This window comes from Oncorhynchus mykiss, chromosome 13 (assembly GCF_013265735.2).
Source record: "Oncorhynchus mykiss isolate Arlee chromosome 13, USDA_OmykA_1.1, whole genome shotgun sequence".
NCBI classification, from domain to species: domain Eukaryota; kingdom Metazoa; phylum Chordata; class Actinopteri; order Salmoniformes; family Salmonidae; genus Oncorhynchus; species Oncorhynchus mykiss.
In genome coordinates, this window is record NC_048577.1 from 24,032,851 (window position 1) to 24,048,877 (window position 16,027).

At 44.3% G+C, this 16,027-nt stretch overlaps 1 protein-coding gene across 2 annotated transcripts; it reads left to right on the plus strand.

The window, feature by feature from the left end:
* The first annotated feature begins 2,361 nt into the window (after positions 1 to 2,361).
* Positions 2,362 to 13,828, plus strand: LOC110486012 (malate dehydrogenase, cytoplasmic). 2 transcript variants are annotated; one of them, XM_036940665.1, is made up of 9 exons: positions 2,362 to 2,748; positions 6,282 to 6,380; positions 6,624 to 6,720; positions 7,678 to 7,853; positions 9,772 to 9,894; positions 10,217 to 10,393; positions 11,086 to 11,199; positions 11,582 to 11,671; positions 13,381 to 13,828. In XM_036940665.1, exons 1-9 carry the CDS (start codon positions 2,695 to 2,697, stop codon positions 13,501 to 13,503), a joined length of 1,053 nt encoding a protein of 350 aa, XP_036796560.1. In that variant the 5' UTR covers positions 2,362 to 2,694; the 3' UTR covers positions 13,504 to 13,828. The 2 variants fall into 2 exon arrangements, with proteins under 2 accessions (XP_036796560.1, XP_036796561.1); XM_036940666.1 differs by lacking the exon at positions 2,362 to 2,748 and adding an exon at positions 5,181 to 5,382.
* Positions 13,829 to 16,027: the final 2,199 nt, after the last annotated feature.

The window sequence follows — 16,027 nt, forward strand, 5'->3', positions numbered from 1 at the left end:
AAACAATAGTATGCAAGTAATAATACCATGGGACCACACCGCCGTCCCACCACTCAGGAAAGAGACACGTTCTGTCTCCTAGAGACGAACGTACTTTGGTGCGAAAAGTGCAAATCAATCCCAGAACAAAAGCAAAGGACCTTGTGAAGATGCTGGAGGAAACTGGTACAAAAGTATTTACAGTGCCTTGCGAAAGTATTCGTCCCCCTTGAACTTTGCGACCTTTTGCCACATTTCAGGCTTCAAACATAAAGATATAAAAATGTATTTTTTTGTGAAGAATCAACAACAAGTGGGACACAATCATGAAGTGGAACGACATTTATTGGATATTTCAAACATTTTTAACAAATCAAAAACTGAAAAATTGGGCGTGCAAAATTATTCAGCCCCTTTACTTTCAGTGCAGCAAACTCTCTCCAGAAGTTCAGTGAGGATCTCTGAATGATCCAATGTTGACCTAAATGACTAATGATGATAAATACAATCCACCTGTGTGTAATCAAGTCTCCGTATAAATATTATTACTATTATTCTGACATTTCACATTCTTAAAATAAAGTGGTGATCCTACCTGACTTGAGAAAGGGAATCCTTTTTACTAGGATTAAATGTCAGGAATTGTGAAAAACGGAGATTAAATGTATTTGGCTAAGGTGTATGTAAAGTTTCGACTATATACAGTACCAGTCAAAAGTTTCGGACACATCTACTAATTTCAGGGTTTTTATTTATTTCTACTGTTTTCTACATTGTAGAATAATATTGAAGACATCAAAACTATGAAATAACACCTATGGAATCATGTAGTAACCATAAAAGTGTTAAACAAATCAAATATATTTATATTTGAGATTCTTCAAAGTACAGCTTTGCACACTCTTGGCATTCTCTCAACCAGCTTCATGAGGTAGTCACCTGGAATGCATTTCAATTAATAGGTGTGCCTTGTTAATTTGTGGAATTTCTTTATTTCTTAATGTGTTTGAGCCAATCAGTTGTAATGTGACAAGGTAGGGATGGTATACAGAAGATAGCCCTATTTGGAAAAAGACCAGGTCCATATTAAGGCAGCTCAAATAAGAAAAGAGAAGTGACAGTCCATTATTACTTTAAGATATGAAAGTCAGTCATATCAAAGTCAGTCAAATGTCAAGAACTTTGAACGTTTCTTCAAGTGCAGTCGCAAAAACCATCAAGCGCTATGATGAAACCGTCTCTCATGAGAACCGCCACAGGAAAGAAAAACCCACAGTGACCTCTGCTGCAGAGGATAAGTTCAGTAGAGTTAACTGCACCTTGGATTGCAGCCCAAATAAATGCTTCAGAGTTCAAGTAACAGACACATCTCAACATCAACTGTTCAGAGGAGTCTGCGTGAATCAGGCCTTCATGGTCTAATTGCTGCAAAGAAACAACTACTTAAGGACACCAATAAGAAGAAGAGACTTGGGCCAAGAAACATGAGCAATGGACAATAGACCGGTGGAAATCTGTCCTTTGGTCTGAGTCCAAATTTTAGATTTTAGATTCCAACCGCCGTGTCTTTGTGAAACGCAGAGTAGGTGAATGGATGATCTCGCGCATGTGTGGTTCCCACCGTGAAGCATGGAGGAGGAGGAGGTGTGATGGTGTGGGGGTGCTTTGCTGGTGACACTGTCAGTGATTTATTTAGAATTCAAGGCACACTTAACCAGCATGGCTACCACAGCCTTCTGTAGCAATACGCCATCCCATCTGGTTTGCACTTAGTGGGACTATCATTTGTTTTCAACAGGACAATGACCCAACACACCTACAGGCTGTGTAAGAGCTATTTGACCAAGAAGGAGAGTGATGGAGTGCTGCATCAGATGACCTGGCCTCCACAATCACCTGACCTCAACCTAATTATGATGGTGTGGGATGAGTCGTACCGCAGAGTGAAATAAAAACAGCCAACAAGTGCTCAGCATATGTGGGAATTCCTTCAAGACTGTTGGAAAAGCATTCCAGGTGAAGCTGGTTGAGAGAATGTCAAGAGTGTGCACAGCTGTCGTCAAGGCAAAGGGTGGCTACTTTGAATAATCTCAAATATAAAATAGATTTTGATTTGTTTAACACTTTTTTGGTTAAGATATCATTCCATATGTTTTATTTCTTAGTTTTGATGTCTTCACTATTATTCTACAATGTAGAAAATAGTAAAACATAAACAAAAACCTTTGCATGAGTAGGTGTGTCCACACTTTTGACTGGTACTGTACATTATTGTGTCCTTATGTGACCCCCTCAAAACACACCACACCTCTGCGGTTCTCAAGTGTAGGCTAGTGATGTCATCAACCAAACCCCCGTCTCACACTAGACTTGATTATTAGGATAGACTACACTTTATGCAACAGTACTCATTATTAATGGGCAAAAGATTACGGCGCAGTCAATCTATTTTAGTCTACTAAAGCTTATTAGCGGACTAGACTGTAGTGCAAGAGAGTGGGGGTGACTCCTGGGTGAGACTGATAGATAGCGGATCCGAGTTAACTGCATAGCGGAGCGCGTTTCTGTCCTAAGGGCTCGCGTTTCCCTGAGGTTGTTGCACCGCTCTCTAGGTCCTTCTCTCCCCGACTATCTCGCCCTAAACTCTTTTCGCCTGGACTCGCAAAGACAGACGGGCGGACATACTGTAGCGAGGGGGACGGATCCGGGTTCACCATGTTGACTTTGTTGACAGCGATGTACATAGTGGTGCGGGCGGCATCGTCGGAGGTAAGACTCTTGTCCTTGACCGCACCAGCATACCAGAGGGGCTCTCAAACGAAATATTAAGGCTTCCTTTGAATTAACTACAGTTGCCAATTCGACATTGACTCTCCTCCCTATATCCTATGTCTTGTTGAATTACCGTGATAAGCTCTTACAAACCTAATCCTATAGGGTAGCCTAGTGAAATATTGGTTTATTCGGGTCCCCGTTAGTTTTTGCCGAAGCTTCATCTATTCTTTCTGGGTAGTAGACACTGTCGACTAGAAAATGATAGGCCCATAAGCTACTATTTGGGGGTATCTATCCTCAGTCAACAAGAGATTCGAATTGAGTAGACTACTGTGAGGCCTACTCATTCACAATAGCCTACAGACTTGAACAAAGTGTCTGTGGCTCGACCGTCCTGTCTGTGTGACCGCATCATCATTAATTAATTGACTGCCTCCCCTCGGCAGCTTTGGTGAAGAACGCGAGCGGGTGTTCATTGCACCATGGGTAGCTCCATGCCACCCGGTGCGTCAGACAGGCGCTGCCTCCATAGGGAAGCCATCTATTTTCACCGGGCGATTATGTAACATTAATGCCCCACTTCCCACAATCCTAATGAAACGGATCTAATTAAGCAATAAAGCACGAGGGGTGTGCTATATGGCCATATACCACGGCTAACGGCTGTTCTTGTGCAAGGACGAGGCAACGCGGAGTGCCTGGATACAGCCTTTAGCCGTGGTATATTGGTCATATACCACAAACCCCTGAGGTGCCTTATTGCTATTATAAACTGGTTACCAACGTAATTAGAGAAGTAAAAATATATGTTTTGTCATACCCTTGGTATAGGTCTGATATATCACGGCAGTTAGCCAATCAGCATTCAGGGCTCTAACCACCCAATTTATAATTCGTTTTATATCTGTTTGCATAACAATAATCTAAATGTTTAGCCATGTAGCGTTTTGTTAGATGGTGTATACCGTGTACATCCTGTATATACGACTAATACAACTTAAATCATTGTAAATAATAACTAAGGGACATGTTAAATATGCTGTGGCAAATACTAGGCTGCATGTCTGTGTTAGGTCCTTAGGCTTTGTGTAATAGAGTGGACATGAATTATAGATAAAAAAAAGTCAACAGGCTTTTTGAAACAAGTTCTTTTGAAACCTCTGAATGCATCCACAGAGGGACATGCCAGAAACGATGGGATTATGGTGCATCCAAACTAAATTGCATTCACTAAACCTAACCTTGTTCTTACCCCCGCCCTAGAAAAAAAAGCTCATACGCCTGCTCATCAGTTGTGAAGATAATGCCACTTTAGTCTGTTCTATTGCTAAGCATCTTGTGACTAGTCTACCAGAGCCACATCACTGCACTTGACTTCAAATGACCCCGCTCGTGCCCCAGTGGAGGCTACAGACAGACATCTTCTTCCAATAGTCTTCTGTTAGAAAAAGTTAGGTGGACGTTATACTTACTACGCGAGGATGAATCGTATTTTGTGCTTGAATTAGGCTACCAGTTGGCCTATGACCCACCTACCAAATAAAGATGCAGATAGTAAGGCTGGGAGAGGACAGTGGTTTTCAAGTTAAACCAATATGGACAAATCTTGCCCAGCACTTTGACTTATCAGTGATCATGAAACAATGAGGCCATGAAAGAGAAGTGTCTCCATCTTACAGACAATGGTTATTAATAGTTGCTTAGTAGTAAGTCACAGAACCAACCTTTGACTCCGTCTAATCAGGCTTGGGTTGTTGAATTAATCATTGCTTGAAATATTGTTCATGTCTTAGTCTTATTAACTTGAATTATGAGCCATTAATAGATCATTTACAAAGCATGTTTTTGATTGGCTAAACATTTATCCTGTCGGGGGGCTCAATCTTTATAGGAAAATGCTGTGTGATGTAATGTAGGCCTGATGCATTTGTAAAAGCAAACATAGATTGATATCAAGGTATAGGCAAGGGGTTGAATTCATTGACTGAATTCAACTTGGCACAGGCTACCAAAAATACACTAACAACATCCCAACACAACTCTAATGTATGTCTCTGATTAATGAAGTGTATATAGATTCAAATGTGTGTTTTTTTAAACATAGATTTAAAAAAAAGCTTGGCCAACTGTTAATACTATGCTATCCTCCTTCATTCATTAGGCCACAGTAAGAACTGCAAATGACTGTGTTCAGAAAATCCCTAGGATACTGTCTATCTAGTCCTTCTAGAGGAGTGATGAACGTCTGCTAATTTATTAAAAAGTTATAAAAAACAAAATGTGTGGCTGAAAGACGCAAAGAAGCTAGGTATTTGTAAAAGGAGATATATGAACGCGGCCCACACTCAGTTTTTGTGTGTGGTCCATATAAGGTCATGTGGGCGTGGCCGTCGAGAACAACGAGCTGGCGCTGCAGCGGTTCTTCATGGGGAATGTGTTCCTTTTCGTGATTTGAGCGGGTAAAAAGACCAGCATCAGTGAATATTCAACTACAGATCCCTGGACAGGAATCCAGTGCGCCACCGTCTTACATTTCAATACAAGCGCAGAGGTGACCCTTCTGTCTAGTCCTAGCGAGAGAAACAGTGTTTGCAGGCTTAACGAGATCCTCTATCTCAAGTGAATATGGTAAGATGTATGTTTATTTTGTTGCCGTCAAGTTATAGCTAACTGTTATATGAATGATGCATCGAAAGTGTTTGCTAGGTAGGAAAACAGATGCTTGTCATTGTTGATGAGCAACTTGAGGTTTGTGTCCACTTGTCATTGAAGCCGGGAGCTAGCATCAGCGGTTAATCTCATGTTTGATCAAAGATTAGTCTGTTGTTTCAGCAAAGATTTCTGTCTAACGTTCACCATCTCTTTCTGAAGTCGTTCGCTAACGTTAGTCAGAAAGATGGCCAACCAGCCATCTTGTGCGGTAACCCCTGTATTAAAGCCTCGCTATTGCTATTTTACTGCCGCTCTTTAATTAGTTGTAACTGTAACTTTTATTTCTTATTTTCTTTTAGGTATTGTTTTGTAGGTATTTTTTCTTACCTGCATTGTTGGTTAAGGGCCTGTAAGTAAGCATTTCACTGTAAGGTGAATAACAAATAACATTTGATTTTAAGAAATGAGGATGCTGGATTTTTAAAAATAGTCTCTAGACTACAATTCCGAAATGAAGAAGATAACGTAAAGTGCCTGATTCGGAAATTGTTTCCGCTTTTTCACGCTAGCAACAATGTAGCCGCGGTGTCTTCGAGAGCGGTGTGGTCAGCATGTAAAGACTTTCGCGGGTGGCATTAGTCGAAAATAGCATCTTCTTCATCATCATCATCATCTTTATTTCATTCAGTTCCTCTTCCAGCTAATGCAAAGTGCGTTTTCATCTGTCGACACGGAGTTTTGTCATTTTAATCAACATAGCAGTCAGATGCGATTACTGCCGCATCATTTGCGTATCCCTGATATGTAGGTCATTACTGCTGTGTTGGAAGATTGCACAGAATGAGTATGGGGTGTGTGTGTGTGTTGTTTTACAGGCCGACCCAATCCGTGTGCTGGTGACTGGTGCTGCTGGACAGATCGCCTACTCCCTGCTGTACAGCATCGCCAAGGGAGATGTCTTCGGCAAGGACCAGGTAACACGGCCAAGGCCTACTTCTATCTGCACACTCTCTCTTTCAAATCAGCTTTGTCCTCGAGCACAGGAGGCAGACGGATGTTGTAACATGTAGGCTATAAAGATATCGTTACATAAGCGCCTGTGAATTATGCATGGGATGTGAATTTTTGGCATGAGGTCGGGAGGGGCCAGCTCTTATTTTTGCCAGAGGCTTGAAGAAAGAAAGAAAAATCCCTCTCTGCAATCGTTTCTGTTCTAGCCCATCATCTTGGTCCTGTTGGACATCCCTCCCATGTTGCCAGTTCTGGATGGGGTTGTGATGGAGCTGCAGGACTGTGCTCTCCCACTCCTGAGGGGTGAGCAATGCTTTTCTATTTCTGCCTGGGCTGGTTGTGAGAACATATGCACCCATTATACATAGGCATGCTTTTTTTGGCATGGTTTACATTGTGTCCTCCCCCATCTGAAACACATTTAAAATGGATTGGGTGTGGACTGTATGTGTGCCTCCCTGTTGCTGCGGTACTTTTCCAATAGCCCTAATTTCACAGCAGCAGGGATGGTCCACAACAGACTGCTGTGGGAAGGAGTGTCAGAAAGGAGGCCTACTATTCGTCGGTTCCCAAGGGCCTATAGGACATTCCAACCAATCCTGGGAGTGGTGGGGCAACAATAGGGGAGGTGGGGAACAAGACATCTCGTGCACCAATGAGCCCTGATTGAAGTTCATCCTGATAAAACAGGGAAAGCGTTTTTCATTAGTTGCCACAGAGCAAACATTATCTACGAAATCAGCACATTTGGCAGTGTTTCAAGAAACGAGACAATTTATCAGCAAGGTGGAGCCACTGAGTGCTAGACTATCGGTTTGGAAATAACCTGGTCTGTGTGTGTGCACAATTACCTAAGGGCATTTCCCACACAGAGACTGTTTGTCCTTCCCTAATCTTGCATTCATGTACAGCCAGATGAGCCTGAAATGGCATTATAATTACTGTAGATGAAAAAGGTAATTAAAACGTTCAGCTGCCACCACAAACAGAAACTGCCAACACACCTACTATTTTACTAACTTTAGCAGACATTCTATGCTTAATTTGTCTTATAGAAATAGTTTTTTTAAACGCATCTTAAAACCATGATTGTGTTGCTTTTTTGTCAAATCTGAATTTTTATGTTCATTGCAGAATCCAGTAAAACCATACATCTCTCTACAAATGTGGCAGTAACACAACGTTGACAACTACATCCACTCTATCCATCACAATATCCATCGTAACTAACCGTCACCCCACCCCCATCTTCATCCACAGAGGTCATCCCCACTGACAAGGTGGAGCTGGGCTTCAAAGATCTGGACGCCGCCATCTTGGTGGGCTCTATGCCCAGGAAGGAGGGCATGGAGAGGAAGGACCTCCTGAAGGCCAACGTGGCCATCTTTAAGACCCAGGGGGCCGCCCTGGAGAAGTACGCCAAGAAGTCCGTCAGGGTAACTGTCCCTCTGTGTGTCTATGACTCGGCATGTTTCGGGCCACTGCCGCAGAGCAGCAGCAGCCTGGCTAGAGAGAGGGAGAGACACACACACACACACCCCGCACCAAACAGATAGCTCTCATTGCTAACGATAATCAAGGGACATGAAGGCACAACAGTACTGCAAAGGCCAGGTTGTGGGGTGTTGAATGATGTTAAAGGGTGTTTTGGGGAAAGGTTCATCTCCTTTTACAGATGTAACATTTTGGTGAGATACATTTTTGATTCCTGTTAAAAGACTTGACGCAATACCTCTAGTTCTATGACATTTGACATGAACCAGATTGTAGAACTTTCCTTTCTTTAAAAGTCACACAAACCTTTTTGACAAATCAGGCTATAGTTTGACCTTTTTCACATTTCAAACGGGCCAGTTTCTTTTGAACAGCCTTATACTTCTATGGCATCGGCGCAAGTTCACTTCTTACAGGCTATTCATCCCGTGTGGAGTGGGCTGTGTTCCAAAACCAGGGATGAAAACTACTCCACACTGTGTTGTGTGTACACACTGCAGTCACTGGTGTCACAAGGGGGGCCTTTGGCCACTGCGGGTTTGCAGCAACAACTAGACGTCAGTGTGACAAACAAAGCCCCACCTCTTCTAATGGCCAAGGTCAACGACTTCTGATCCAGGAATGTGTGTGAATTTGAGTGGTCAGGTTTCTTATAGGATCTATGTAGCTACATAAGAACTGGATGCCCGTCCTCTAAAGCGAGTGTGTTTTTAGAAGAAGAGTACTTTATTGATCCATACCAGACGGAAATGTGGATTCTACTTTACCCAATCCCTCCTATATATACGCACACACAAGTACCCACATTAGCCAGGAACAGTACAGCGACCCGGTGAGTAGTTTAGGGGTTGAGTGCCTTGCTCAGGGGCCATAATGGCGGGAGATGTTATCTTTCTAGGGTTGGCGCTGGCAGCCATAACACTCATGTACACACAGCGATCCCTTTAAATCGAGCTAATCCTCGACCTTCATTTAAAGGGGATGTAATTCTGTGCGTGACATCAATCTTATATTGATTTTTTTTGGGCCATTTAGAAAGTGTCAGCATTTCCCTTAGTCGTGACTCATGTTTCTCAGTTGCACTGCTACTCTTTTTTTATATATATTATTTTGATATATATTTGCATTTTTTAAATATATATTCATTTCATGATATCCAATTGGTAGTTACAGTCGTGTCCCATCGCTGCAACTCCCGTACGGACTCGGGAGAGGCGAAGGTCAAGAGCCATGCGTCCTCAGAAACACAACCCTGTCAAGCCGTGCTGCTTCTTGAAACACTGCTCACTTAACCCAGAAACCAGCCACACCAATGTGTCGGAGGAAACACCGTACATCTGGCGACCGTGTCGGCGTGCATGCGCCTGGCCCGCCACAGAGGTGACAAGGACATTCCGGCCGTCCAAACCCCACTGCAGTGCCTTAGACCGCTGCGCCACTCGGGAGGTCTCTGCTACTCTCTCTGATGATGTGCCATCTCTGCTTTGCATAAAACCATGCGTATGCTTTTAGATGTATAAATAGTCACATACAATGGCACTAATGAAGATGAGGACTTAAAATAGGACTTATCCTATCAACCTTGGTTAGCGCGCACTGTGCCCGGCCTGCCACAGGAGTCGCTGGTGCGCGATGAGACAAGGATTTCCCTACCGGCCAAACCCTCCCTAACCCGGACGACGCTAGGCCAATTGTGCGTCGCCCCATGGACCTCCCGGTTGCGGCCGGTTACGACAGAGCCTGGGCGCGAACCCAGAGTCTCTGGTGGCACAGCTGGCGCTGCAGTACAGCGCCCTTAACCACTGCACCACCCGGGAGGCTCTTTGATGTTTCTAACCTCTCTCTCTCTCTTTCTCTCAGGTCTTGGTGGTGGGAAACCCTGCTAACACCAACTGTCTGATTGCCTCCAAGTCCGCCCCCTCCATCCCCAAGGAGAACTTCTCCTGCCTGACCCGTCTAGACCACAACAGGGCCCGTTCCCAGGTAGGCCAAAGCCAAAAGGCTCCGTCTGGAAAAAGACACTAGTTCCTAGCCTCGAGGCACTTGATGTAATGTCCAATCCCAAATGGATCCCTCTATACCCTATGTACTTCTGGATATCTGAGAGGATTAAGTGTGAGCAATATGATTGGCTAGTTGGACATTTTACCATATTGCTTAAACCTAGTCAATCGTCTTATCTCTGCAAGTGCATAAGGTGTAGGGGCTGTAAGTCCATTTGGAATTCGATCTAAAACAATTGAATGGGTATTCCAATATGGTAAAAAATCCCATGAATGACATCATAGCCTGTGTCTGCCTCTAGGTGGCGATGCGTTGCGGCGTGCCCGCCGATGCAGTCAAGAACGTCATCATCTGGGGCAACCACTCATCCACCCAGTACCCCGACGTGCACCACGCCATGGTCAACGTGCATGGCAAAGAGGTGGAGGCGTACAGCGCCGTGAAGGACGACAGCTGGCTCAAGGGAGACTTCATCTCTGTAAGCGAACTCTAGTTTTGGCTCTTCTGACCTAACCCATGTTGACATAATTTCCCATAAAAATGTACTATAGGGCATTCTAACAATTTGCTTCAAAGGGCATTATTCTGCCTGTTTTTTTTTTTTATGGCTTCGTTTTCATGAAAATGTTCATGGCCTCAAACTGTACAAATGTACCAAGTTTCATGCCTTATGGAAAAAGTAAACAATTCGACCCAAATCTGCACACGTCGCTTGGACTACTGCTCATAATCAAATCAAATTTGATTTGTCACATGCGCCGAATTCAACAGGTAGACCCTTACAGTGAAATGCTTACTTACAAGCCCTGAACCAACAATGCAGTTTTAAGAAAAATGTGTTAAGTAAAAAATATATAAACAAATAATGCTTTATGAATGTAGTTATACATATTAATGGTCAGCTATTTGCACCTATGTTGCGTATGCATAGCTCATAGGTATTATAAATGTGCGATCCTTACCTGAATGAATCCCTATTCATGGAAAAGTGAGTGTGGGTTGTGGGTGTCATCTGGACCCCATATCTCATCTTTCAATAATCTCTTATCTGAATACAAGCATTTTCACTGAATCTATTAGTCTCTTTAGTCCCGTGTTGTAATGAAGCCGTCCTAAACCCCCCCCCCCCCCCCCCCCGCTCTCTCTTCCTCTCCTCTCTGTCTCCTGCAGACAGTGCAGCTGCGTGGTGCTGCCGTCATCAAGGCCAGGAAGCTCTCCAGTGCCATGTCTGCCGCCAAGGCCATCTGTGACCACATGAGGGACTGGTGGTTCGGCACTCTCGATGTAAGCCGTGTGTTTGTGAGGTGGGGTGGAATGATGTCAAGGGTCTGCAGTGCCCCCCCCCCCAAACACCATTAAAACACTAACATTTAATGCTAAACAACTAACATTGTTCAAATGTTTATATATTGAAAAGTGGTATCTTGGAACAGAGCGCCATGACTCCCATTTTATTTTCAATCTGGAAGAATCCACAAACATGCAAAGCGTTTTGTTTGGATGTCTCAGACACATTCATTTTAATTTGGCAGTACTCTTAAGTGGGAAGATAATATCATGGGGTTGCATAATTCTGCTAACTTTCTGCTAACATTTTGTTACCAAAATGTTGTGTTTTGTGAAGCTGAGTCCCTGGCCTGACTGTTTGTCCTGTTGTTATTTTCAGGGTGAGTTCATGTCTATGGGTGTTTACGCTGGTGGAAACTCCTACGGAATCCCCGAAGACCTAATTTACTCATTCCCTGTTCATATCAAGGTAAGGCATAACCATAGAGATGGATAGAGGGCTCTTGTGCCACAGTTTATTTATGAATTGCCAAAACTTGTCACTCATTTAAACACTGTTTCCCATGCTTGTTCAATGAATAAACAATGAATGAACATGCACCTGTGGAACCGGTGGATAAGACACTAACGGATTACAGACGGTAGAACACTAAAGAGGCCTTTCTACTGATTCTGAAAAACACCAAAAGAAAGATGCCCAGGATCCCTGCTCATCTGCGTGAACGTGACTTAGGCATGCTACAAGGAGGCATGAGGACTGCAGATGTGGCCAGGGAAAGAAATTGCAATGTCCGTACTGTGAGACGCCTAAGACAGCGCTAGAGGGAGACAGGACGGACAGCTGATCGTCCTCGCAGTGGCAGACCACATGTAATAACACCTGCACAGGATCGGTACATCCGAACATCACACCTGCGGGACAGGTACAGGATGGCAACAACAACTGCCCGAGTTACACCAGGAACGCACTATCCCTCCATCAGTGCTCAGACTGTCTGCAATAGGCTGAGAGAGACTGGACTGCGGGCATGTAGGCCTGTTGAAGGCAGGTCCTCACCAGACATCACCGGCAACAACGTCGCCTATGGGTACAAACCCACTGTCGCAGGACCAGACAGGACTAGCAGTAATTGCTCTTCAATGACAAGTCGCGGTTTTGTCTCACCAGGGGTGATAGTCGGATTCACGTTTATTGTCGAAGGAATGAGGGTTACACCGAGGCCTGTACTCCGGAGCGGGATCGAGGTGGAGGGTCCGTTGTGGTCTGGTGCGGTTTGTCACAGCATCATCGGACTGAGCTTGTTGTCATTGCAGGCAATCTCAACGCTGTGCGTTACAGGGAAGACATCCTCCTCCCTCATGTGGTACCCTTCCTGCAGGCTCATCCTGACATGACCCTCCAGCATGACAATGCCACCAGCCATACTGCCCGTTCTGTGTGGGATTTCCTGCAAAACAGGAATGTCAGTGTTCTGCCATGGCCAGCGAATAGCCCGGATCTCAATCCCATTGAGCACGTCTGGGACCTGTTGGATCGGAGGGTGAGGGCTAGGGCCATCCCACCCCCCCCCAGAAATGTCCGGGAACTTGCAGGTGCCTTAGTGGAAGAGTGAGGTAACATCTCACAGCAGGAACTGGCAAATCTGGTGCAATCCACGAGGAGGAGATTCACTGCAGTACTTAATGCAGCTGGTGGCCACACCAGATACTGACTGTTACTTTTGATTTTGACCCCCCCTTTGTTCAGGGACACATTATTACATTTCTGTTAGTCACATGTCTGTGGAACTTGTTCAGTTTATGTCTCAGTTGTTGAGTCTTATGTTCATACAAATACTTACATGTTAAGTTTGCTGAAAATAAACGCAGTTGACAGTGAGATGATGTTTCTTTTTTTGCTGAGTTTATATATCATTTACCGATGGGTGGTTATTGAAAGTCATTGTTACCCAACATCTGCTTTTCAGAGTTTAGGTTATACCAACATAGGCCTACTATTGCAAGCCAGCAGTTTACACAGACTTTTGCCGCATTCATTTGCAATTGGAAAATCGTGACACAACTGTGTTACTCAGAGCATTGTGGGTACTGTAGTCATGTACTGTAGTTGTGATCCTGGACTAGATGAGGTGTGCTAAAGAGCCCCCTGTTTGATCCTCATCCATATTCTCTCCACAGAACAAGTCATGGAATATCCATGACGGTCTGCCTATCAACGACTTCTCCCGCGCCAAGATGGACGCCACAGCCGCCGAGCTGGTGGAGGAGCGAGACACGGCCCTGTCCTTCCTGAGCCAGTGACTCGCAGTGCCACCTACTGGCACACCGCCACAACAGCAGCACTTAGAAGACCCCCAGAACCCTCCTGACTCACGTCTGTGACCAATAGCCCCACTCGAGTCCCCTGCGCAATTGGCGTGTGTGTGTGTACCTCTCTGTATGTATGTGTGTGTGTTTAAGGTCACGGTTATTAATAATAAACCTGTAATAAAAAAATGCTATCTAAACGTTGGCCTTTGTCGGAAGACACAGGAGGATTGTCCTTCGGGTAGATGGTAACACACAATAGTTCTACTGTACTTGTACGTGTTATCTAACAATAAAAACAGATACAACTGAAGACCCATTCTGTGGATTGTGGTTGGTTATTTGACTAAATATCTTTCAAGCTAGGGTTTTCTGTTATTTTTCCAGTTTATAGAAGAAATATGATAGTTGTATTTCTATCAATATGGTAGTTATATCATGACTAGTGAAATGTTGAGTAATAATTTTTCTACCCCCTCTTTCTGTTGAGCCATCAAACATGTTGAACTCAAAGTATTGTGATCAAAGAGGGTATTTCTGAAGCTAATTATCTTGTCAGTCAGAAAGAAAGACAGACAATCATTACATGTTGGATGTTGGTGATGTCATAGAATTTTGCAATGAAACGTTTGACCACATGGTGGCAGTGTTGACAACGTTTTACTACTCAGGGACCCTTTCAAATCGATCAAATGGTAGTTTAACCATATTAACAAGATTCAAGTAGTGAAAAGCCTCAAATTTGTGGGGGATTTTAATCTCCCTGTTACCCAATAATTTCTAAGCCACGTTATCAATGTTTCTAAAAATACAAGTTGCATGCATGTAAGGTTCTCGGATGGTTGTAAAAAAATAACTTATCATGAAACAGGAATCAATCATTTAATCAACCATCCTGGACTGCCTGGCGGAAGGCACTCTTTGCCCATTTTGCAGTGCCTGACAAACTGCACAGCGGCCAGGGGCTGAACTTTAAGTCTACTGTTTGGTGAGCTGTGCTATGCAGGCAGAGGGTGGTCCGGAAGACCCATACACCCCACTCCAGAGAAAATGAGAAGAGGGACACAGTCTCTCACATAGAGATCCTAGTAAATGACATATGAATTGTTTTAAACATGTTATATATAATATTTTCTCAATTGCTGGAATGAATGTGTTCCTTTACCGACACAGTGCGTACGGCTGTCACTGGTGTCTGGTCTCTCTCAAGTCGTTGACGTCCATCTTTCATTGAATGTCCAATATTTGCTATCAAATTACAGAAGGCGATCAAAGACTATATCGGCTAGGCTTTTGGGAACTATTTGAAGAGATCACATAGAGATCTTAGTTTATAGTATTTGATGAGTTTCTGGAATGTATTTTCAGGCTTTTGGTCCCTCATCAGCTGACCACCAGAACCAGGGAGTCTGGTGGGCCAAAAAGGCATGGTACTGGGCCCAAAAACAGAAGGCTTCCACTGAGGTTTGGGGTGTATTTGGGGATTATTTGAAGGGGTGGATTAAGCCTCAAAGATATTTGGGAAAAAAAGGCTATTAAAGGGAAAAAATACTATCTGAGAAGAAAGTGATTTAGGCAATCTACTGAATAAACTCATTCTTGACTACTATTAGTCAGCATAGTTGCCATCTGGAAGGCAGACCACCATAGTCCCTGTGCCCATGGAAGTGAAGGTAACCTGCCTAAATGATTACCGCCCTGTAGCACTCACGTCGGTAGCCATGAAGTGCTTTGAAAGACTGGTCATGGCTCACATCAACACCATCCTCCCGGACACCCTAGACCCACTCCAATTCGCATACCGCCCCAACAGATCCACAGGTGACGCAATCTCAATCACACTCCACACTGCCCTTTCCCACCTGGACAAAAGGAACACCTATGTGAGAATGCTGTTCATTGACTACAGCTCAGCGTTCAACACCATAGTTGCCCACGAAACTCATCACTAAGCTAAGGACCCTGGGACTAAACACCTCCCTTTGCAACTGGATCCTGGAATTCCTGATGGGCGACCCCCAGGTGGTAAGGGTAGGCAACAACATGTCTGCCACGCTGATCCTCCACTCTGGGGCCCCTCAGGGGTGTGTACTTAGTCCCCACCTGTACTCCCTGTTCACCCACGACTCTGTGGCCAAACACGACTCCAACACCATTAAGTTTGCCGACGAGGCAACAATGGTAGGCCTGATCACCGACAACGATGAGACAACCTATAAGGAGGAGGTCAGAGAACTGACAGTGTGGTGCCAGGACAACAACCTCTTCCTCAACATGAGCAAGACAAAGGGGCTGATCATGGACTACAGGAAAAGACGGGCCGAACAGGCCCCCATTCAACATAGACAGGGCTGTAGTGGAGCAGATCCTCAAAAAGTTTGATAGCTACACCATCGAGAGCATCCTGACTGGTTGAATCACTGCTTGGTATGTCAACTGCATCTAAACGTAAGGCGCAACAGAGGATAGTGCATACGGCCCAGTACATCACTGGGGCCAAGTTTCCTGCCATCCAGAA

Excerpts from the sequence above, each read along its gene's own strand:
- LOC110486012 (XM_036940665.1), top strand. The coding sequence starts at position 2,695 with ATGTTGACTTTGTTGACAGCGATGTACATAGTGGTGCGGGCGGCATCG. Across the intron at positions 6,721-7,677 it reads TGCTCTCCCACTCCTGAGGG|AGGTCATCCCCACTGACAAG; the intron begins GTGAGCAATGCT and ends CTTCATCCACAG. Across the intron at positions 11,200-11,581 it reads GGTGGTTCGGCACTCTCGAT|GGTGAGTTCATGTCTATGGG; the intron begins GTAAGCCGTGTG and ends TGTTATTTTCAG.